The sequence below is a fragment of the Penicillium malachiteum genome, assembly GCF_028827825.1.
Source record: "Penicillium malachiteum strain IBT 17515 chromosome Unknown utg000004l:1.0-4883003.0:1.0-4884900.0, whole genome shotgun sequence".
Lineage (NCBI taxonomy): Eukaryota > Fungi > Ascomycota > Eurotiomycetes > Eurotiales > Aspergillaceae > Penicillium > Penicillium malachiteum.
In genome coordinates, this window is record NW_026643097.1 from 480663 (window position 1) to 501976 (window position 21314).

The 21314-nt window shown below is 45.8% G+C and overlaps 12 protein-coding genes across 12 annotated transcripts; 6 read left to right on the forward strand and 6 right to left on the reverse strand.

The window, feature by feature from the left end:
• Nucleotides 1–22: 22 nt before the first annotated feature.
• Nucleotides 23–481, forward strand: N7483_008336 (class I SAM-dependent methyltransferase; the record flags this gene model as incomplete). The annotated part of the gene is made up of 1 exon (XM_057091763.1): nt 23–481. The coding sequence occupies one exon, from the start codon at nt 23–25 to the stop codon at nt 479–481; it is 459 nt and encodes a 152-aa protein (XP_056942937.1).
• Nucleotides 482–1417: 936 nt separating this feature from the next.
• Nucleotides 1418–3028, forward strand: N7483_008337 (bicyclomycin resistance protein; the record flags this gene model as incomplete). Its single annotated transcript, XM_057091764.1, has 4 exons — nt 1418–1555; nt 1672–2001; nt 2187–2457; nt 2514–3028. The coding sequence occupies 4 exons, from the start codon at nt 1418–1420 to the stop codon at nt 3026–3028; spliced, it is 1254 nt and encodes a 417-aa protein (XP_056942938.1).
• Nucleotides 3029–3443: 415 nt separating this feature from the next.
• On the reverse strand, nt 3444–4136 carry N7483_008338 (uncharacterized protein; the record flags this gene model as incomplete). The annotated part of the gene is made up of 2 exons (XM_057091765.1): nt 3444–3688; nt 3743–4136. 2 exons carry the CDS (start codon nt 4134–4136, stop codon nt 3444–3446), a joined length of 639 nt encoding a protein of 212 aa, XP_056942939.1.
• A 362-nt stretch (nt 4137–4498) lies between these two features.
• N7483_008339 (SDR family oxidoreductase) lies at nt 4499–5398 on the reverse strand (the record flags this gene model as incomplete). Its single annotated transcript, XM_057091766.1, has 1 exon — nt 4499–5398. One exon carries the CDS (start codon nt 5396–5398, stop codon nt 4499–4501), a length of 900 nt encoding a protein of 299 aa, XP_056942940.1.
• Nucleotides 5399–6625: 1227 nt separating this feature from the next.
• On the reverse strand, nt 6626–8029 carry faeB-2 (putative feruloyl esterase; the record flags this gene model as incomplete). Its single annotated transcript, XM_057091767.1, has 1 exon — nt 6626–8029. One exon carries the CDS (start codon nt 8027–8029, stop codon nt 6626–6628), a length of 1404 nt encoding a protein of 467 aa, XP_056942941.1.
• A 2898-nt stretch (nt 8030–10927) lies between these two features.
• On the forward strand, nt 10928–11448 carry N7483_008341 (uncharacterized protein; the record flags this gene model as incomplete). The annotated part of the gene is given in 2 exon segments (XM_057091768.1): nt 10928–11372; nt 11390–11448. The coding sequence occupies 2 exon segments, from the start codon at nt 10928–10930 to the stop codon at nt 11446–11448; spliced, it is 504 nt and encodes a 167-aa protein (XP_056942942.1).
• A 930-nt stretch (nt 11449–12378) lies between these two features.
• N7483_008342 (uncharacterized protein) lies at nt 12379–13267 on the reverse strand (the record flags this gene model as incomplete). The annotated part of the gene is made up of 2 exons (XM_057091769.1): nt 12379–12832; nt 12891–13267. 2 exons carry the CDS (start codon nt 13265–13267, stop codon nt 12379–12381), a joined length of 831 nt encoding a protein of 276 aa, XP_056942943.1.
• An 18-nt stretch (nt 13268–13285) lies between these two features.
• N7483_008343 (uncharacterized protein) lies at nt 13286–13641 on the reverse strand (the record flags this gene model as incomplete). The annotated part of the gene is made up of 2 exons (XM_057091770.1): nt 13286–13435; nt 13507–13641. The coding sequence occupies 2 exons, from the start codon at nt 13639–13641 to the stop codon at nt 13286–13288; spliced, it is 285 nt and encodes a 94-aa protein (XP_056942944.1).
• A 446-nt stretch (nt 13642–14087) lies between these two features.
• Nucleotides 14088–15154, forward strand: N7483_008344 (SDR family oxidoreductase; the record flags this gene model as incomplete). The annotated part of the gene is made up of 4 exons (XM_057091771.1): nt 14088–14204; nt 14290–14568; nt 14641–14923; nt 14979–15154. 4 exons carry the CDS (start codon nt 14088–14090, stop codon nt 15152–15154), a joined length of 855 nt encoding a protein of 284 aa, XP_056942945.1.
• Nucleotides 15155–15514: 360 nt separating this feature from the next.
• N7483_008345 (cytochrome P450) lies at nt 15515–17428 on the reverse strand (the record flags this gene model as incomplete). The annotated part of the gene is made up of 6 exons (XM_057091772.1): nt 15515–15906; nt 15962–16182; nt 16213–16373; nt 16436–16785; nt 16838–17020; nt 17071–17428. 6 exons carry the CDS (start codon nt 17426–17428, stop codon nt 15515–15517), a joined length of 1665 nt encoding a protein of 554 aa, XP_056942946.1.
• Nucleotides 17429–17615: 187 nt separating this feature from the next.
• Nucleotides 17616–18503, forward strand: N7483_008346 (UbiA family prenyltransferase; the record flags this gene model as incomplete). Its single annotated transcript, XM_057091773.1, has 1 exon — nt 17616–18503. The coding sequence occupies one exon, from the start codon at nt 17616–17618 to the stop codon at nt 18501–18503; it is 888 nt and encodes a 295-aa protein (XP_056942947.1).
• A 538-nt stretch (nt 18504–19041) lies between these two features.
• N7483_008347 (FAD-binding oxidoreductase) lies at nt 19042–19947 on the forward strand (the record flags this gene model as incomplete). Its single annotated transcript, XM_057091774.1, has 1 exon — nt 19042–19947. The coding sequence occupies one exon, from the start codon at nt 19042–19044 to the stop codon at nt 19945–19947; it is 906 nt and encodes a 301-aa protein (XP_056942948.1).
• Nucleotides 19948–21314: the final 1367 nt, after the last annotated feature.

Genomic DNA, 21314 nt, shown 5'->3' on the forward strand with positions numbered 1-21314 from the left:
AATCTTAGAAAGATCGAACAAAATGCCTGAATTGGACCAGTCCTCCAACATGGCCAACTTGACATCGCAAACCAGTTTCCGTCTCGCAGATGGGTTGGGATATGCTCTTCAGCAGAATCACCGCTCTGTCATTAAGCTGAACTTACAACACTTCCTTCGACGCCAGGTATTTGGTTTTCAAATCCATCCTTCCGTCCCCACAGATCTTGAGAAGATCGCCGATGTGGCTTGCGGGACCGCATTGTGGCTGATCGACGTTTCCCGGGAATTCCCTCACTTCCAAATCGACGGACTGGATGTTGATTTGACTCAAGCCCCTCACCCAAAATGGCTCCCCTCCAATATCCATCTTCAACAATGGGATATTTTTTCGGATGTGCCAGCAGGCCTAGAGGCAAAATATGACCTTGTACATGCCCGACTTCTTGTACTGGTACTTTCTGGCCTGGACCCTATGCCTGTATTGCATCATTTGTTTTAGTTGGTTAAGCCGGGTGGTTATCTCCAGTGGGATGAGTTGGATACTACGAATATGCATATTAAAAAAACGGACCCATCTATCAGCGCACCTGCATTGCAAGAAATCATGAAAGCATCGCATGCAGGCGGGCGCCATGATTGAACATTGGAACTGTCACGTCTGTTAACCGAGGCAGGGTTTCAGGACGCTAACATTCATTTTTACGATGACCCCCCCTGAATAACTCTGTGCTTTTAATGATCAACACCTGTTGACTATGAAAGAGTTCGCTACCAAGTTGGCAAGCAAGGGCTAGACGGAGGGTGCGACTCGATTTACTGATTTAACTCAGTCTTGCTATCAGGAATGTGTGAATGGCGCGGCCTTATGCATTCCTCGAGTGGTTATTGTGGCTCGACGACCTCTTTAATCTTTCAAGTTCATGCCAGTGTTTGGTTCCTGGAAGTCTTTAGCTCATAAATCTAAGCTTTTGGTCCCATTCCAATCAATGATGAATCAAAGCCAAGAAATTGAAATTCAAATAAACATTTGAACACTCAAATCCACAGAGTGAGTAAATCTGCTAGGCCTAAGTAATGACTAAAATTTTGAAATTGAGTCACTTCATATCTTCATATGGTATCTTTGACGTAGCCATAGATACTACATCGCTTTTTAAGATCCCTATCAATGTAACATGGAGTTCTGGACTTTAATTGGCCTTTCTTTGTTCATTTTAAATCAATTTCAAGTTCTACTAAGAATCTGGCCCCATAGAATCAAAGTCCCCACGCCTCAGCCGTTCTGACTATAAGTTTTATCCAATTTTCTAATGGCGCAGCTCTTTTTAGCTAACTGTTTTTTTTCACTTGTATTTCTTGAATTTCTTTTGTTTAAATCTCTTTTCTTATCACGAATAAACTGGAAGTTTCCACAACTTTAGGCCAAATTGAGGCCATGACCAACAACATGAAAGATCCAGATACCATCACTCGCGATGCAGAAAGCAGCTCAAGCCCTCAGCTCTTAGTGAAAGAAAAAGACGAGGAGATTGTACCCGTCTCTGAGCAATTGGATGACCCAAATGACCCGACTGTATGGCCTCTTTGAAGAAATGGTCAATTGTGATGTGTGTAGCTCTCATGTACATGCTGGCGTGAGTGAAGACTGTTCTTGAATACTTTGACTTCTTCTAATCCATGCCCGACTAGAAATTTTGGAACCATTATAATTGTTCCTGGCATACCTCTTATTCTTTCAGAGTCAACGTATCTGGGAGCCTATATCAACCTTTAATAGTTTCCATCTGGGAACTCGGTGAAGGTGTCGGGTTCTTTGTGGTTGGGCCTTTATCAGAAAGATATGGTCGGAACATCGTCTACCATGTCGGAAATGTCCTCTTCATTCTCTGCTCTGTTGCGTCAGCTCTGAGTGTCAATGTCTCCATGCTGGTGGCCTTCCGTTTTATCAATGGTATGGCAGTCACCGTTCTCACTCTTTCGCCGAGTATCATTGAAGAACTCTTTTCCGTGAAGAACGAGGTAGAGCGATGGCTGTGGCTATTTCAGTGCCATTAATTGGGCCTTGTGTAGCCCCTATCGTGGGTGGATACGTGGCGAGCGCCCTCGGATGGCGATGGGCTATTTGGTTGGTAGCTATTGCAGTGGGATGTGTACCTCTATTCTCCTTAATTGTTTTTAAGGAAACATACATGCCACAGATCTAGGGAAAGCAGTCTCAGGGGAGTCAAAACTCTGAACCGCATAGTCCTTCTGCTCAGGAAATTCTTCACGATAGACCATCACAAGAGACGAAGCTTCAAAGCTTTCTGCGCCCAGTGCGCTTACTCTTCTCTTCGCCAGTTGTTCTTGTGACCTCGGCTTTTTACATCACTCGTTTACGGTTTCTCTTATCTTATCTTGACTTTCTGGCGGAGATCATGGAGGAGACATACGGATTCATCTCAGGATCTGCAGGATTAACCTTTCTCGGTCGAGGTAATAAATTTCTCTGAATTATTGATACACCCAAGCTAACGGGAAATGTGGGAAAGCCATTGGTAACCTCATTGGTCTAGGCTTGTACGGCCTTACCTCTGATCGCTATCTTGAATATCGGCGACAGAAAGTTGGTGATTCGATCCCTGAAGACCGTCTACCATTAATGGTTCTAGGGACCGCTTTATTACCCGTTGGCCTCTTTCTCTACGGCTGGACATCACATTTCCATGTCCAGTGGAGTGTACCTCTGATTGGAACCGGCATTGTGGGATTCAGCATGCTGTTGACGAAACTGCCAACAGATAATTATCTCGTGGATGCATTTGCACCACAGGGAACATCTGCATCAATATTATCTGCAGATGCCACGTTGAAAGCCTTGTTTGGAGCGGTTTCCCCGTTGCTTGGTCCGTCTTTATACAGGAATTTGGGCCTTGGATGGGGCAACTCACTCTTGGCCTTTATTGAGTTGGCGTTTCTACCTCTGTTCATCATATTGTGGCGGGAGGGTCAGGAGTTGAGAAGGCAAGGATGGAGCTATTTGAAGATCATGATGAAACGAAGATAAATAGCTGAAGATTCAACGAATCAATTGATTACCGAGGAATGCATATAGTATGTATTGAACTAGTATGTGTGACCTTCTGGCGATTAGTCTCCACAATAAGCACAGCGCAGTAGTAAATACTCACATCTAGCGACTGTGAATTCTATTACAGAATATTGACCGTTGTATTGATCTTCTCCACCCTTCAATGCTCTTCAAATTAAATTCAGTTACCAGAGTTGGGGTCGGATAGCACCTGGGCAGGGATTCTACTAATCAGTTTCGCTCTATTTTCCCGAAATAACGTCATGAATCATGATAATAGTTACTCGATAAATGCCAGTGGCTTCAACTGACGTTGCAACTGGCAGTCATTGTTGCCCAGATTACTGCGCGGTTTTCACGAATTGCTTGTTTGAAGAGCAGAATATCATAGCTAACTCCGCCCAAACCCGACCGTGCCACCTGGGCATGGACGAACCATTGGAATTGCACCTTGGCCAGGAACACCATGATCTATAAAGCCGAATTTTGCGTACAATGCGGAGCCCTCGGCACTTGCGCTCAGATAGACACTTACTCTTTTGATATCGGCCTGGTCGCATCCCCATTTCATAAGCATAGAAGCGGCCCCTCGTCGCTGATATTGTGGATGCGTCACAACTATGTCCAGAACTTCAACTCCACAGCGATTAGTCTAACTGAAAAAGCAGGTGTAGCTAATATAATACATACAGATATGCTTCGTATTGCCCATAATACGTCTTCTATTGCTCTCTCCTCTCGCCACAAAAGCTTCGCACAATTCCTTCGGCATATCCTCATGCCACGGTGGGTAGCGCGGTCCCCGCTCCTCAGGTAAAGAGAGGTCCCATTTTGCATATGCTACTATTGGTGGTCCACCGTTGTAATTCTTGGATTTGGGGTCTATGATCTTCATATAATGCTGGAATGGGTGATCAACGATATCATGGAAGATGGCACCTTCCAACCACTTCCGGACTCCGGGCGTATCAGGGAATAGCTGCCTTGAGTGAGAGTCCGAAAATGCTACGAGCCACAGATCAGCGAGGGCTGATCTGTCTCCTGCAGTAACAGGCTCTATTTTCAGAGATTCTGAGAGTCCCATTTTTTTGTAACAGCAGAGACCCGAAAATATCAGGTTAGAAAACCAAAAGGTCAACAAGATAGGGGGAGGCTCATTCAAAATGTTATCAGTGGAGTAAGCCGGGCTATTTGGGTGCAACTTTACTATACCCCTTTAAGCCTAAATAGATGATAAGTTATATTCAAATTGATAAACAACTTTAATACATACTAGTAAAGTGGAAATTTATCTTTCATGAAAAAATGTCCTAAACCTAAATACCCATTTCCCTTGGGGCCAAGGCACGTACACTTCGAGTTATACTCTGTTGTAACCGTTCCGCAATAGAACGAGAGGACCTATCTTCAAGATTCCAATTTCCATATTCAAGTTACAGGTGAGTACTAAAACTTGTCCTTATTCTCTTCCAACCATTGATGAAATCTGATAGGGTCCCGCTTGATATACTTCTTTATATTTCCCATGGCCTCTGAGTACGTAGGAAAAGTGAAAAATGCACCAGCATGTTCTGTCACATCAGTCACAAGCCACTGCGCCAAAGGTTCTTCTACTCCCTGCTCCATTCGATCAACCTTCATCTCCTGAGCCGAGACCCAAGTTGTCTTGATCTCCTTGCCCAAGACATTTGCCACAAGCGCCAGAGCCTCACTTAGAGTGAGTTCATCCAGACCAGCAAGAGAGACTACATGCTCCGAGGACCCATTAACGAGAATAGAGCCAGCCACGCGCCCGATATCTTCAGGTGAAATATAATCAGCCAGTGCGTCAAAATTGGCGTGCTTTACTTTCCCAGCGGCGATTCCAGCTTTAAACCACAGGATATTGCTAGCAAAGAATGCGGGGCGAATCGAAACGAAGTTGTCTATTCCAAAGACCTCTTCAAGGGATATCTCCACTTGAGCGTGCTCATAGGGAATAAAGTCGTCTGCAGGGATAGAGGCAGGGTCCCCTTGCACGGAGAAACTGCTCAAAAGAACGATAGAGGTGATTCCGGCTTCTTTGAGAGCAACTAGACTGGCGCGCATATGGTCATGTGTATCGAAGATAACATAAATATAAGCAGCTGTCGCTCCAGTCTGCTGCACGGCATCTGTCAGAGTCTCAGGCTTGGTAAGGTCTGCCTGAACTTTCTCGGCAGGGATGCCGTCGAGTAGAGGGATGGGTTTAGATGGGTCTCGAACGGCGAGGGTGACCTGGGCACCTTCTTGGTGAGCCTGGAGAGCTGCGTAGGATCCAGTGGCTCCAGTTGCACCGAAGACAATCACTTTGGTAGGGATACCCATTTGAAGGACTCTTTGAGAATTCCAGTTGAGATGATCGGTTATCGGAACAATTCTGTTGCAATTAAAGAGAGGGCTTTTCTAGTGTATTTAAGGACTAGACCACAACTTCCAATCGCTAGCCGCTTAAAATGTTAGTCTTCACATTGAAAACTATCGTAATGTGGTGTCAATGATAGTGGGGCGACTGAGGTCATTAGACTAATCGAGAGCGTGTCCGATGCAAGGGGTGGAGATCGACGAAGATCATTAGAAATCGTAGACGGCTTTAAGACACAACTTGAACTCCCGACCTCGGGAGTTCGGACTTAATAGCACGATGGTGAGGCTTTAGAGTATTTCAACTACTTGAATCTATAATTATTTTCCATCATCTGGATTCCGAGTCTCGAGGCTCAAGTTTAATATTGTCAGATCTCTAAGCTTCAATGTTTTGGTGATTGTGATTAGATGATGAATGGTTCAAAGTCCAGACTCATATGTATCATGATGCAATATAGCTCAGGTAAATTGACTATCTCCAGGGCTGATATAGTAGATTTCCAGTTTCCACTGGTACTAACACTCAGGATCCCGTCGACGAGCATATACTCCAAGGCTACGTAGGTAGGAGGCTTAGCGTGTAATATTACATAAATACCCTACCGTGATGTATTTTTGCGATAGTGAGTGATCTCGAAGCCTCATTTCCCCATAGTGTGTAATATAACAGCATTAGTTTCTCCCCCGTCATACAGCCTCAATTCTGGAAATAATCATTTGAAATAATTGATTCTAGCTACTGAGTATATCTGTATGGCCTCAAGAAATTTTCAGCAGAAAATAATCGCTTTTGGTAGTTTCCCAAGCCTTTTTAAAAGACTGTTCTTAACTATTACCACATCCACATTCTGACACTACATGGAAAATCTGGCACTACATCGACAATCTGGCACTACATGCGCAAACTGACACTACACCCACACAATCTGACACTACACCCACACAATCTGACAACTACACCCATAATCTGACATTACACCCACAAATTAACAGTACCCATAAAATCTAATGCTACATGCTCAATCTGGCACTAGATCCACAATCTAACAGAGCTTTCTTTTCGAACTACTCAGAAGGAGAAGTCTTGTCTCAACAAGGCTTGAACAATTGGTCCGATCAACAATAAAAATTTGATACAAAATTGCTATTCTGAACTGTCGACCGTCAAGAATGATAGTACGGCGAAGATTAGACACATTCCCATGAATTCTCATCTGTGTAGTTTCCAGGGCCCTTGAACACATTTCGTTTGGGCCATTTACAATGCTTGCGCCAGTACTCAACTGGAGTTCCTGCACCGTCTTCGAATTTGGCTCCACGAATAGTCTCCGGTGGGATACCCTCCTCAACCCACTTCACCATAGCCATGAGCACGTTGCTGTCAGGGTCACTGCTGGCATACGTGCTTGAGCCTTGGCCAATACCATAAGCACCATTTCCATCACCACAATGCGCCATGCCGCTGACTGTGAAGAAACGGTAGAACTCGTCCAGGTCTTGAGGTGGGAGTTCCATGGTTTCAGCGACATGCGAATAGTACCATTTTGAATCCTCGGAGCTGATGAGTTGATCCATCATTCCGTGGTAGTGAAGAACTTTACCTCCGGTCTTGCGGAATGGTGTCAGATCGCCGTCCCAGGTCTGAATGTTGTAAGGGTTCTGAGCTAACGCAGCCTCAGCGTCTTGGACCGTCAGGTTACCGTCCCAGGATGGGTCATTGTACACCACATATCGGAACCAGTCCAGACTGTATGGGAAAGGTGAACCGGTATACATGATTTCTGCAGCGTAGTTCTCGGATCCTGGTTGCATTCTCCTGTAAAGTGTGCTACCATTCACGCCGTTCAAAGGCGACAGAACCTGTTGGACAGTTTGGACTTGAGCACTGCTCAGACAGTTGGTGGTATTCTTTGCGTTGGGAGTGCACATCAAGGTCTCAATGATAGGGAGGCAAAGATCGGGGTCCTCGATGATATCATCTTTGGCACCATCAATGGTGTCGCACTGACGCAGGATCTCGTCATGAACAAGACTCCATTCAGCAGCGGTGAGGAATTTATCGGAGGTTGGGGGACCCGTGAGATCGTAGAAGTGAGCACTCCAAGAAATCAAGTTGGCAAAGTTGAGAGCGGGAGAACCTGCAACAACACCATCGAAGTCATTGGGGTATTTTTGGACTGATTTCCACCCTTGTCTGCCACCAGTGGAGCATCCAAGGTAATAGCTCTTATTGAATCCCTCGTCGTAGAACATATTCGTGAGTTCCTTTCCAATCACAACTCCAGTGTGGATGGATCGGTAGGCAAAATCCTTCAGAACCTCTGGATGGTGATAAAAGGGCTTGCCAGAAGTTCCGTTGTGACCATTGTTCGCGCCGACAGTAGCAAAACCGAAGCCGGCAGTGTAAGCAAGATCATAATATTGAATACCTGGTCGAGTTTTAGAATCAGTGTATGTCCACCGTGAGATTGTAACCAAATACTTACAGCCAGATAATCCACCATTACCGGTACTCAAAAATCGACCATTGTATTCGCGTGGGAACCAGGCCTCGAGAGTGATCTGGCTGCTGGAGGAGGTATTGACGGCCATTGCGACTCGACAAAGGTCCACAGAGACCTCCTGGGATGATGCATCGCAGCTTGGAGGGTTATCCGCCAAAGAGAGATTCGTTCCCCGGGGATATACTCGGCAAAGTTCACTTGCACATGGGGGGAGGTTAATCTTATTGTAAAATTGCGAACATTTTGTTTGGAAATCATCTTGGCTACTAGTAGCAACGGCTACAGATCCCAAGAGAAAAATAGGTAGTAGAGAAAAGCGAGTCATTGTAGCTAATAGCTGAAGTCAATCAGAAAAAGCACATTCTTCTTCATCTGCTGCGGGAATACTCTAGCTAAATAGCTCAATTCTACCAGTTCTGACTTCAAAGATCAACACCTGGGCATATTAAAGGCTGCAGATCGGCAAGTGCCTGCCAAGAATTTCCCGGTTCAGATACAGGAAAAAATGGGGTGCGGTCGTAACATATTCCCGAAGATAACCCGTAATCAGATGGAGTGTAAGGTATTGATACATGGGAATGAGCACATGAAAAACAAAGTGGGTCAATATGGGGTTGTGGCTGAAGTATGATGTTGAATAAGAGGGGAAAAAGGTGATTAGGTATCAAGAATATCCGGGAGAAGGGACAGATAACCCTGTTGAGAGGCTGGAAAATCCGGGGTCTCCACAAATGCGGGGAATCTCTTGGGCCCCTCGGCTTCGCATGGCTGTTGAAATCGGCATTTCAATAGGGTTCCGACCTCGGCACTTTGATAAATCGGAGATTGGTGAGCAAGACATCACCCGATATGACGGACTTGAAGGTTGGCTAAGCTTACCCTAATATGTCTACAGAGGACATGCAAAGATTAACTATATCCTTTGAAAGGATATCCCAAAAAAAAGAAATTCAATTCTTATGAGTCTTGAGCTTCCCGAGATTCGATTCAACTCTTTGAGTTGGAAACGCAGAGCTGAGCTCTCTCTAGTTAGGTCGGCATTCGCAGCCTGCTCTTCTTTCAAACGCTCACGATCATTGGGCAGGTGGGCGACTCAAATAGACGCCTCTCAGATGAGACGAAAGGTGCCGAACTAGTCAATTAGCCCGTCCCACTGACATTCCCCAGCATGAGAGCATTCATGGGCCCGCAGGATACTTCACACCTTTAATTCCAATGTTCAGCATGTAAGAGTTAACAAGTCCTCACGCTGCGCTTCGCGCGGCACCATAGCAGCAAAATTAGGAACAGTATGTTCCCAGCACTTAAGTGCTTGGCCAGGCGTATTCACATACCTTAATTACAGGGCTTAGTTAGTAGGTAGTATCTACAGGTGGCTAGTGACCTATATCTCTTTTTATGTGAATACCTACAGGGTTACCTACAGGGCTACCTAGAGGGGAAGGAAGGCTAGCTGCTACATCCATACTAGTTCAAGTTACTAGGAGACCGTAACATAGAGAACCTTCTGGCAGCCCTATGGATACGCTCAGGCGCCATATACTGACTCTGCCTTTCCCCAGATGTTCTTGACTACTCGGGTATTATGACTGGCGGTAAGTAAAAGTACAGGAACCTTGGAACTCAAGTAGCAAAAGAGGCCTGAACATATATGCATGATTGATTTTTCATGTGCAAGGTGCACTGGACAACCTGTTCACAAGCTGGATCAGGCGGATCCCTCTGTTCGAATTTGACTTGGTGTGGCCAAGCGCGACGCCTATACTGGATTAACCCTAAAGAAGCTTCGACACTGGCTATATGGTATGCACCTTACACTGGAAGAGGGTGCAAAAGACTTCCAAGATTTAGTCCCGTGGCAGCGCAGTTGAATCCATCTTCAACAGACTTACCAGCTGCCTGTCTGCACGTCATGATATAGGAGTTTTATAGTTAAATATAATAGTACCTATCTCTCCCATCGAAAGAGATCCACGGCAAATAAAAAAAGGGAAAAAAAACATGCGCTTTCAGTCTCAAAATTATCAAACTTCGAGTCGGTATAACAGCAGTCGTGGACCCAGCCTAGCATACTGGATTTGACCCAATGTCCTGAAGACCTTGGAATATTCGAAGAGCTATTTTCGGAAGCCAGAAACCTACCCTGAAAGCAGCCCTGGAGCAATTAGGCCCAATCTGGTTCCATTCGCCTTCCACATCTGGGCTAGTATATGGCATACTCCGAGCACTAGTCTGTTTTAGACCCCGGCCTCCAGGCCTTTTAGCAACAGCCTTACAAACAACAAATTCACAAACATTCAACAACCTCACGAAAACTCAGTCGCTTATAAATCCTCTCAAGCACAACGCTTGCTTCTTTCGATTTCCACTGGGATTTCCAAGCCAGTCAGCATACACACCGCGTCACCGTCACCATCAACTCCTCACAGAATGCAAGCCCTACAGCTCCTGTTCGGACACCGCCAAAAAACGTGGCAGACCACAATCAGACCTCCCAAGATGAATACGCTTATCGGGTTGCCTACCGAGATCTTGATAACAATCATCGAATACCTTGTTATTGTCAATCTTGCTTGTCTTTCCCTTTGTAGCCAGAGGCTACGCAGGGTCTCTCAGTGGGGTATAAGCCGCCTGGACTGCACTAAGATGAGAAGCTCTTGATCCTGACTCGGCTGGAACGTGACCTACCTCAATGCCTTGCTTGCCGTCATTGCTATATTCTTCATAAGTATGACGGAACCGAAAGCTTCAAAATGGATATTTGGTGCCATAAGAACATTTTGATAGCGTCTTTAGATCCCACAGCAATAAGCCTTATCTGTGGAGTCACCTTTCCTTTCTCCAGATTAAGCTATGCATGAGAAGTTTCCTTTATGGCCCACAATGCGGAATCAATACCGAGTCACTCCACTGTTAACAAGTCTGCAACTACCCACCAGATTCGGCTCACTCGGGAATGAGATTACTTTACTCTCGTGAAGCTTAAATGTGTCCTCATCACCTTGAGCCTGGCGTCTGTCTCAGAACGCAAGATGTCCTTGTCAATGTAAGCGGCGGCTTAATCCCCACTCCAGAAGACCCAGAAGTTCTTATTGAATGGGACCTTGAGTTTGCCAATTTCCAGAAGAATCCTTCTCGCTTTCTGGAAGTATGTCGCCATATCAGTTTTGCCGGCTTAAAAGATGGCATTATAGAGCTTCTTGGCGGAAAACCTGGAGGGAAGCCTATCCCCTACAGATGTGAGGTCTGTAACACAGACGTCTGCATTGAAATCAAACGATTTGACTTTAAAACTGCTCTTTTTATGACAAAGTGGGTTGGCCTAGGCCATGTCATCTACGAGGATGATCCATTGTGGAAGAGCCACGTCTTTTGGAACGATGAAGATATTGATATCGGAAAGATCAATGATGATGACCTTCAATGTCCCCGTATGTGCTTCGAAGAGATGGCATCAGAGTCGTTGAGGGACTTGATATTTCGGAATCTCTCTTGCCTGAGAAATAAGCAGTACAAAAAAGACTCACGTTTCTCTCAACAGAGAATGGATCCATACTCAGGACCATATTCAAAATGCGACGTCTCAATTTTGGTGTATAGAGAGCCCAAAGAGCCACTCAAGACAAGGCCTTGGAGGCTCCTGACGGACTGGCTGTCTTTCTGACAGACTGGCTGTCCTGCCAACGGAAAGGGGCTGCTGGGGCAGCGGGGCAGGGACGGGTTGTTATGATGAAACTTCATTCAGCAGTGCGGTTCAAGCACAAAATTTTCCCACGAAGCCCAACCCAAATGTTGACCTCCAGAATAAAAGTTTTGCCTCGATGGGGAGAGCATGGACATCGCTACCCCCGACTCCAAGAGAGCGGACAGCCTCTTTGGGTAAGCCTTTTTCTTCGCACTTGTATTATTAGCAGCTCCCAAGCCAAAAACAACGAAATCTTCCAAATTCCCAGGATAATCCGTTAGCCGGGAGGGCCAGGTAGAAGTACATGCATATTGAGTCTTGGAGCCTTGGAAGAGAGGGAGCGTTCTGTAATCGGAATGTACGGGTCACGGTTTCCAGCATCATAGCCCCCTTCTGTAGCAGATAAAGCGCCCGACTCATAACTCGCAGGTTTACGCACACAGTCATGGACTTGCATCATCGTATCACTTTAAACATCTAGAGACGCTCCCATAGCGAAAATTAGAAGCAACGCAACGAAAACATCAGCAGCCGGTAAGACCACGGGAAAAGAACGCAGCTTCATCTGTGGTCTCCCATTTGAGCGCAAATTCGACACGCAGCAATCGATATATGGAGGGCTGATAAAGAACAAGACACCATGTTCCACATGATGGTATGATTCTGGCATGATAGCCTCATATCATGATGCATTTTTGGGATGAATATTTCTACTAGTACTTTTGAGCCCATCAAATCTTTTATTTTGCTTTCTATAAGCGCCGGGCTTCATAATCACTGTCCCCCTGCACAAAGACTTCCGTCTTCATTGCAATCCCCTGAGACTGCATCCCTCCTACGAGCCCGATTGTATCATCCCCCTCGCTCTGAGACGAGCTCACTCCTGTCTTCACGTGCGCCGAATAGTTCCCAGTGCGCAACTCAACATCTCCGTATGAAAAGCCTGGGCGAGCGCGTTTTACTGGCTCACTTCCAATAGTGTGCTGCGCCTCACGCAAGTTACCAGCGCTCGGGCGTTTTTGGGTGAAATGTGGCTCGATATACCTGCGGAACAGTGGTGCCAATGCTGGTAGGCTCACGACTATGATGCTTAGCCAGAGCTCGAGAAAGCTGACTAGCCCAATGCGATACAGACCGTATACGAAATCGGCTCCAGTCGCAGGATCGAGTGTTATAATCAAACGAAGTATCATCACCGCTACAACACTGCAAATACTGTCAATATTATTGGAAGACTGGTATCAAAGAGGGGGTGCAAGCTCACAGCAAACCCATTCCAAACATCACACCTATGGTGACTTTGTTCCAGATTGACATGTGCAACTTCCAGATGATGGGGAGAGGTAACAACGCTATGGTGGAGTCAAGAACAATGTTCAACGTTATTGAAGCGATCTCCTGGATGCTAAGCGACCGACAAGAGCCACCTGGAACTGGGTGCCACTGGTAGGATATGGGATGGCACTGAGTGAGAAAGATTGGTAGAAATGCCACAAAGTATCCTACAACCATGCAGCTTATAATCCAGACCATGCGGCGAATTGGCCTTGAGGACCGAAAGATGCTTGTATAGAGTGAAAGCATCGAAAGCTTGCAGCACACGGTGCCCGTCAGCCACGTCATACTTGCTCCAATAAGCATCTAGCCAGGCACTCCGAGTTAAAACAGGAATATCTGTATGCATGATGGGTATGGTTGACATGCCTTGAATTGCACGATCAATTCATCCTTTGACAGATTGACAGTGTGATCACCGAGGCCATTGGCAATAGCCCAATAGTTCAGCCCGGTCATAGTACACGTACTGACCTATTGCATTTATCAGTCTGGGTATGCCATTCGTGAATTTTGATAGAGTTGAGCACATAAGCTATGATCACCAGATAATCGTGGACTTGAAAGCTTCTCCGAGTCAAGTATATTGCCCAGATGCGCAGACCGATAATTGCCGTTGTCAGGAATGTAAACATTGCCATCCAGATAGAGAGCCGAACTCCCGCAGGGCTCACTTTCATGATGTGAGGAAGATTTCAAAAGTTGCATTGTATCTTGAAAAAAAGAGAACTTGAAGTGTTCCTTTTGTAAAAAAAGAAAATCTTGATCAGGTACCTAGGTACTATAATGCCCAGTCTTCAAAACTCGGAGTGCGAGCAACATTAGATGAATGAGCGGGACACAGTTATCGGCAGCAATCCGACGTCACACCCGTACCATGTCACCACATGCAAGTTGTACACAAGGCCCCAAGAATGATCCTGATAGCTGAAACCACCATACCTAACATTTATCAGCAAAATCCTGTGGAGCTTCTTCCTCCAAGGCTGGATTCAGCCCGTTCCTTCCGCCCCCAAACGTCCGGACTGTCGCGGACAAGGCTGAGGTTTCACATTCTACTTCAACTTGCTTGTTCCTCAAGTTGATTGTGAAGATAGAACTACTCTAAACCCACTGAACTGCCACGATGAATCCTCCTTTCCCGTCTTTGACCAGCGTCTGGCACAATGCCCCATATCCAGCCATCTCACCCCAGAGACCTGAACTGAGCGCTGCAAGAAAAACAGTGATTATCACAGGAGCGGTATTTACATTCCCTGAAACCCCTCAAACCTGGATTGAGTCAGATACGGCGTTTTGCGAATTCGTATATCTAACTATTCATAAAGGGAAGCGGTATTGGTCAGGCAACGGCAGTGGCCTTCTCCAAGGCCGGTGCAGCCAACATAGTACTGATTGGACGAACCGAAGCAACGCTCCGAACCACGCAGCAACAGCTCAAGTGCAATAGCTCTATCCATGTGGCCAATGTCACAGATGAAGCGGCCATGGCCGATATTGCGGCTAAAACTGGAACCTGGGATATTATGATCTTGGCTGCAGGATATATCGCCCCGAAAACTGAGATACGTAACGCATCGGTGAATGAGTGGTGGCAGAATTTCGAGGTTTGTCTTGCCATACCAATCCTATGTAAACAATGTTGCATTCTGGCTTTCAATATGCTGACATGAGGTTAGACAAATGTGAAAGGAACCATGATTGCCTCGAAGGTCTTTCTTCCGACCGCTAACCCTGCCCGGTCCGCGGTGGTCGCACTGACTGCCATCGTGGTTTTCCCGACTGCGAGATTAGTAGGAAATTCGGGGTATATCAGCTCCAAGCTTACCATCGTAAAGCTTATGGAATTCTTGGCAGCGGAGAATCCGAACGTCTTTGCTGCTGCGATGCATCCCGGGATGGTTGAGACGGAGATCTTCCGACGTTCTGGGGCAGATCCTACGAAAGTTCCCATCGACTCAGGTAAGACATCAAAAGTTAAATTCTCAATGTTATGCTAATTCAAATCATGGTCAAGTTGATCTTCCTGCTGAATTCCTGATTTGGCTCACAAGCCCCGAGGCTGAATTTTTGAAGGGTCGTTATGTGATGGCAAACTGGGATGTTGACGAGCTTAAAGCCAAGGCCGATCAGATAAAATCAGGCCTTTTGCTAACGTCGGGTATCAATGGCTGGCCGTTTACCCCTAACTAACCGAGTTCGATGGAGGCACGAACATGACGCCTTTGACTTTACGCCAGTTATGCTGTCTTTAGCCCAACCGCACCATGCATTTTAAGAATTCGATTACTTGGGATTAAATTGAGCATTGCCATGATCGTTGGACTGGAGAGAGAGAGAGATCTCGAACTCTTATTATCTATAGTGGATCAGACGGCCGACGAGTGGAATCGATGCTTCAAATGAAAACGTTATTTGCTCAGTGATGACAGCATCCATGGATCTTTCATTAGTCTTTGATCTCTAAACAAAAACATGAACATCCACATGGCAAAGTCAATTCGAGTAGGAAATCTGTTGCACAAGCCCTGAATAGGCGACGGAAAATTTGTATCAACCAGGCTTTATATCGTCGGCCAATTTCGACTTGACAATACAGTCTTCACGTAACTCAAAAAATAATCTTAAACGACCGGGATTGGAGGTAAATTGATCTTTTAGATCTCTCCAAACCGACTCCATTGTCTCACCGTCTGGGACACTGAAGCGATATCTTCTGACAAGTCGCGCGGTGATGAGGCGCATATCATTCATCGCTAGGGTCCGACCTAAACAGCTAGTGTGCCCTTGAAGATCGAAAAGGTCAAAATTCCAATCCGAAAACGAAGGCCGAGAATACTTGCCTGTTCCAAATGGAGAAAACGCTGCCTTGTTGCGGATCATCCGGGGAGTCTTATACCACCGTTCCGGTAGAAACGTATGTGCCTGTTCAAAGCAGTCCTCGCCTGTGGTCATTATCAACAAGACAAATTATGTGAAGTATTCTTGGTGGAAACTGACGGCGTGAAATGCAAAATCTTGGAGCAACTATCGTCGTCTCAGGGGGAATGAAGGTTCCTCCAATAGTGATACCATTTTTCAAAGTCTTCCGGTTACCGCCCGTGGGAAGTGCCGGGTAGAGACGAAGAGCTTCAAGAATCGCACCTTCAAGATGGGGACAAGAAGAGCCTAGCGATCGAGCACCATCGCTAATGTCGACCCTTTCAACCTCCTGGTATATTCTATCAATATTATCAGGGGCTAGTGCTAACTCACAAAACAGTCCAACAAGCACAGCTGCAATCGGTTCACTACCTGCTACAATAGCAAGAATACTATCCCCGGTCAACCATGGAAACTGATGTGGATTTTCTCTGGCATCCTCTAGTAGGTAATGCGCGACATCGAGGGCTTTGGGAATATTTTCAACGCACTATACCAAAACGACTGTTAGTCTCACATTTTCAAGCTCGGCGATATTTGAGTATACCTTACATCGAGTCGTTCTGTGAGTCGCATCTCACACCAAGAAACCATCTGAAACCAATCTTTAAGAATCCATATCCGAGGAAAGAGTTTGAAACAGAGATGAAGAAACCAGGGTAAAGGACTGAGAGGACCTAGGAGAGATAAAGCTCTTTGCAGGAGGACAATTACATGGTGCCATTTCTGCCGAGACAACATGTTGAAAGTGCGACTGAAGATAAAGTCTCCCATGCGATCGAAGCCTATCCAGTACAGCAGATCTGTCATCTCCGAAGCTTTTTCAGCGGTTATATCACCATCGATACATCTTTCCAATTGATCGATCAAAGGTATCAGGCGAGATTGGTATTGATCAAGTGCTATATGCATCAGTATACCCGAGAGGTCACATCTGATGCTTGGGCCGATTACCTTGGGAGGTAAAGCCTCGATTCCACTGTCGACGTCGAGCTCCATGCAGCCTTTTGGTGCGAGCTGTTACGAGGGACTGATTGGGGCTCAACAAGTCGTACCATTCAGCCTTCACACAATTGCTTTGTGGACCGTCTATTGCCATGAAAACATCGGGATGGTAGACTGTAATTTCGCTTGGGCCTTGACTCATACTGTCAGTAAGAAAGGGGTTGAATGGAGGAGAGACTCACCAGTGCGAACAAAATCCCCATATTGATGATGAAGACTTTTTAAAAGAAGGTGATTCTGTTGGCCAAGTAGTTTCCAGGTGTGCCATATCTTGGTTATACGAGCACCCGCCGGACCTGGGAAGTGCTTAAGTCTGTGGAAGAAGATGCGATAAATGATGATACTTGAAAAGAGGCATATGAGATATCCTAGGAGCATCCATAATCCTTTGTCAAGTGTGGCTCCAACAATAGCGATGACTATTAGATGATAACAGAGCAAATCTGGTGCTCTTAGATGCCATTCGTGATGGATAAAAAGTAATAAGTGGCAAGTCACTCCCACAGCACCGCCGATTAATGTGTGGGCAAAGAATTTCATTCTGAGACAGGAAGGTACAGCAAAGAGCGTGGATGATCATATGAACTTATTGATCACACTGGGGTACGGTGAGGAGCGAGGGTTGATGCTATCAGCTCAGATTTTACTACAAAAGACTCATCACAACCACCAGTCTATTCCATATAACTCCACTAACTACTTCTTTGCTATACATTTGCGTTCAAGCATGCCATTTTCCGCTCAGCCACGCTTGGTACAACCACTCATCCTTATCTGGAAATTCACAGAGAGCAATTTTCCAACATTCGTCATCCCAAACTCAGCATTTGGTATCCTTTCAGCGTTAGCAGGGAAAAGACTCACCGACTGTGGGGAGAATGTCCAGACCGACATTCTTGCACGACGGATACCGCTTATTATCTTATTCAATTGGGCCAACGTTTTCATATTCGACCTGGCAAATCAACGCCTACCTGAAGCAATATTGGAGGACAAACTCAACAAGCCCTGGCGTCCATTGCTGACAGGACAAATCACCTCCGAGACAACACGGAGGGTAATGCTGTTTTCAATTCCAGCCACTGTAGCAATAAGCTTCGTGTTGGGTGTCGGATCCGAAAGTTCCTTGATCATGATTCTCACCTGGCTGTACAATGACCTTCGTGGCGGAGATGAAATTGTCAGAGATCTCATAATTTCAGCAGGTTATGCACTTTATTTCACTGCTTCACTGAGAATTGGCATTGATTTGGATTGCCTGGTTAGCACACAAGGGTATCAGTGGATTCTCATTGTGGGTGGAATCATTCTCACGACTATGCAGATCCAGGATCTGAAAGACCAGTTCGGTGATAAGACACGAGGTCGTAGGACATGGCCTCTTGTTCTTGGTGATCGTGTCTCACGTTGGATTATTTCAAGTTTTGTTTTGTTTTGGAGTATTGCTTGTCCATTCTTTTGGAATTTGCCAGCATGGGGATACCTCTGGTCGGGGCTTCCAGGGGTTTGGGTAACATTCCAGGTCTTACGGAAGAGAAATGATTCCGCTGCATGGAGATATTGGTGTGTATGGCAGATTGTTGTATATACGCTCCCCTGGTTGGCCACAGATTAGACAGTCCTGTAATACCTTGTGTGAAGAAACTGAGATTCAAGGAGGATGAATGGTCAGAAACAGCGTTTCATCTTGCGCGGCAACGATCTCAACGATTTTCTTTTCTTCCGGGATGGCTTAGGATGAGAGGATTTGGCCTGAAGATTGACATTGACAGTCAATAAGAGGGAGAACATTTCACCTCTAGTCTACAAAGAGCCTATAGAGAGATCTATTTCACTTACTCATGCTATCTCAAGCTCTTTTTCATTTATGCAACATAGTCGGCTTGACAGCTACCAGAGCATATGCCATGCATTTACTATTCTCATTTCTCGGTCTTATCCTAGGAAAAGCTGCAGCAGATACTACATGTCGCTGCTACCCCGGTGACTCATGTTGGCCAACTCCTCAACAATGGAGTGAATTCAACCAAACAGTCGGAGGCAGATTGATATCTATCGTTCCACTGGGCAGCGTCTGCCATACAGTCGGGCAATATGCGCTGTACGACGCGCAAGCATGTACGAACTTGACCGCCAACTGGGGATATCCCCACATGCACTACCAGACACCCTCATCACCGATGGCATCATGGTTCGCCAATTTCTCCTGTGACCCATTTCTCCCTCCAGAGGTCCCTTGTGAACTTGGTGGGTTGCAAAAATATGCCGTTAATGTCTCAGGCGCTGAAGACGTCTTGGCAACCCTGAATTTCGTTCAACAAAATAACATTCGACTGGTGATTCGGAATACCGGTCATGACTATCTTGGAAAATCTACTGCGCCAGGTGCAGTGGCATTGTGGATGCATCATCAGAAAGATACGCAGTATCTTGATTACACATCATCATATTACAATGGCTCTGCCCTACGTTTGGGTGCTGGCGTTCAAGGCTTTGAGGCTATGAGCGCTGCACATGCTCAGAACAAAGTCATCGTTACTGGGAATTGCGAAAGCGTTGGAGTTGCAGGTGGATATACACAAGGTGGCGGCCACGGTCAATTGGCCTCATATTTTGGTCTTGCTGCCGATCAAGTACTCGAGTGGGAGATAGTTACAGCAGCAGGTGACATCCTAACAGCATCACCAACTGAAAATGTGGACCTCTTTTGGGCACTTTCTGGAGGTGGCGGCGGGACCTTCGCCGTTGTCTTAAGCGTGACTGTTCGAGTCCATCCAGAGATGATAACCACGTCAGCCAATCTGACCTTTAGCGAAAAAGGTGTGGCTCACAGCTTGTTTTGGGAGGTTGTTGAGACATTTGTTTCTTCAGCAGCACTCATGGCCGATGCGGGAGCTATAGCAATTTGGATGGTAAGTAATTCGACATTGAGTGTGACGCCTATCACTTGGCCTGGTGCAACTCGAGAACAATTGCAAGAAAACCTTGAGCCTACTTTGGCTTTGCTTGAAGAATACAATATCGCTTACTGTACGATCCAGGATATGATCTCAATTTGAGGTAGAAATCTCTGATCAGCTTTGTACTAACACTTTATGCAGCATACTACATAAATGAATACCCCAGCTACTGGGACAGCTACAACGCAATGAATCCACGCAGTAACGTGACAGATTCTCAGATTGGAGGCAGGCTAATGCCTCGATCATTATTGCAATCTAATATGAGTGCGCTTATACTCACGCTACAAAGCATTGCAGATGAAGGTGCGGTAATATCGGGCGTATCGCTCAATGTCTCACAATCAGTCGGCATTTCAAGCTCGGTGAATCCAGCTTGGAGGAATGCAGCCATATCATGTGTTATCGGGATGTAGGTCTTATTTTCTCTTCTCAAAACGCCCTTTTAGACCGGCTAAGGGAGGCTAAAGTTTACAGGAACTACAACTCAAAAAATCGTTCTGCTGATGTGTGGTATCAATCGCTGATAACAGAAGATCTGATTCCACGCTTAGCGGCGTTGAGCCCTGGAGGTGGAGCATATCTCAATGAAGCTGACTGGAATGAGCCAAATTGGCGAGATACATTTTATGGAGAGAATTACGATGCGCTTGTTACTGTGAAGAAGAAGTGGGATTCAGACCATGTATTTTGGGCACGAACTTCTGTAGGAAGTGAAAAATGGGCTCAACAGCTCAATGGTCGATTATGTCAAGTTGATAAATGATAATTGGAGGAGTTTGAGGGGATGTATGTATTGAGAACATAGACTTAGAGATTAGAAAATTTACAGCCCTGGAGGTATTCGCTGTTCATTTCTCTGTGTCTTTTCTGGCGCAACACACAGACAGAGGGAAGAAGGTTCTGTATGTGCGCAGTTTGCTTTTTCAAATCAGGTGGCTTTCTCGGATAAAGTCTGAAGCTCGATCGGCCATGGAAGTAGAGATAGGATTCGCACGAGGGATGAGCAGAAAAATGCTTGCGCCAACAATGCGCAAATCCCGAGACAAAGGGAAGGATGTTCTGCATTTTTATAGCTTGCTTTCTTAAATCAGGTGGTTTCCTTGGATCAAGTTGTTTCCTTAGATCAAGTCTAAACCTCGCTCAGCCATAGCGTAAACAGTAGAGACAGGGTTCACATGAGGGATGCGCGGAAAATGCTTGTATCAAAAATGCGCAGATTCTGAACTGGGATAGGGGAAGGAAGTTCTGCATTTATGTAGCTTGCTTTCTCAAATCAGATGGTTTCCTCGGATCAAGTCTGAAGCTCGTTTGGCCATGGCATAGAGAGTAGAAATAGGGTTTGCATAAGGGATGAGCGGAAACTTGGAATCCTTGCGTCGACAATGCGTAAGAACCAAGCTGAGACAGAGGGAAGGAAGTTCTACATTTATGTAGCTTGCTTGCTTTCTCAAATCAAGTGGTTT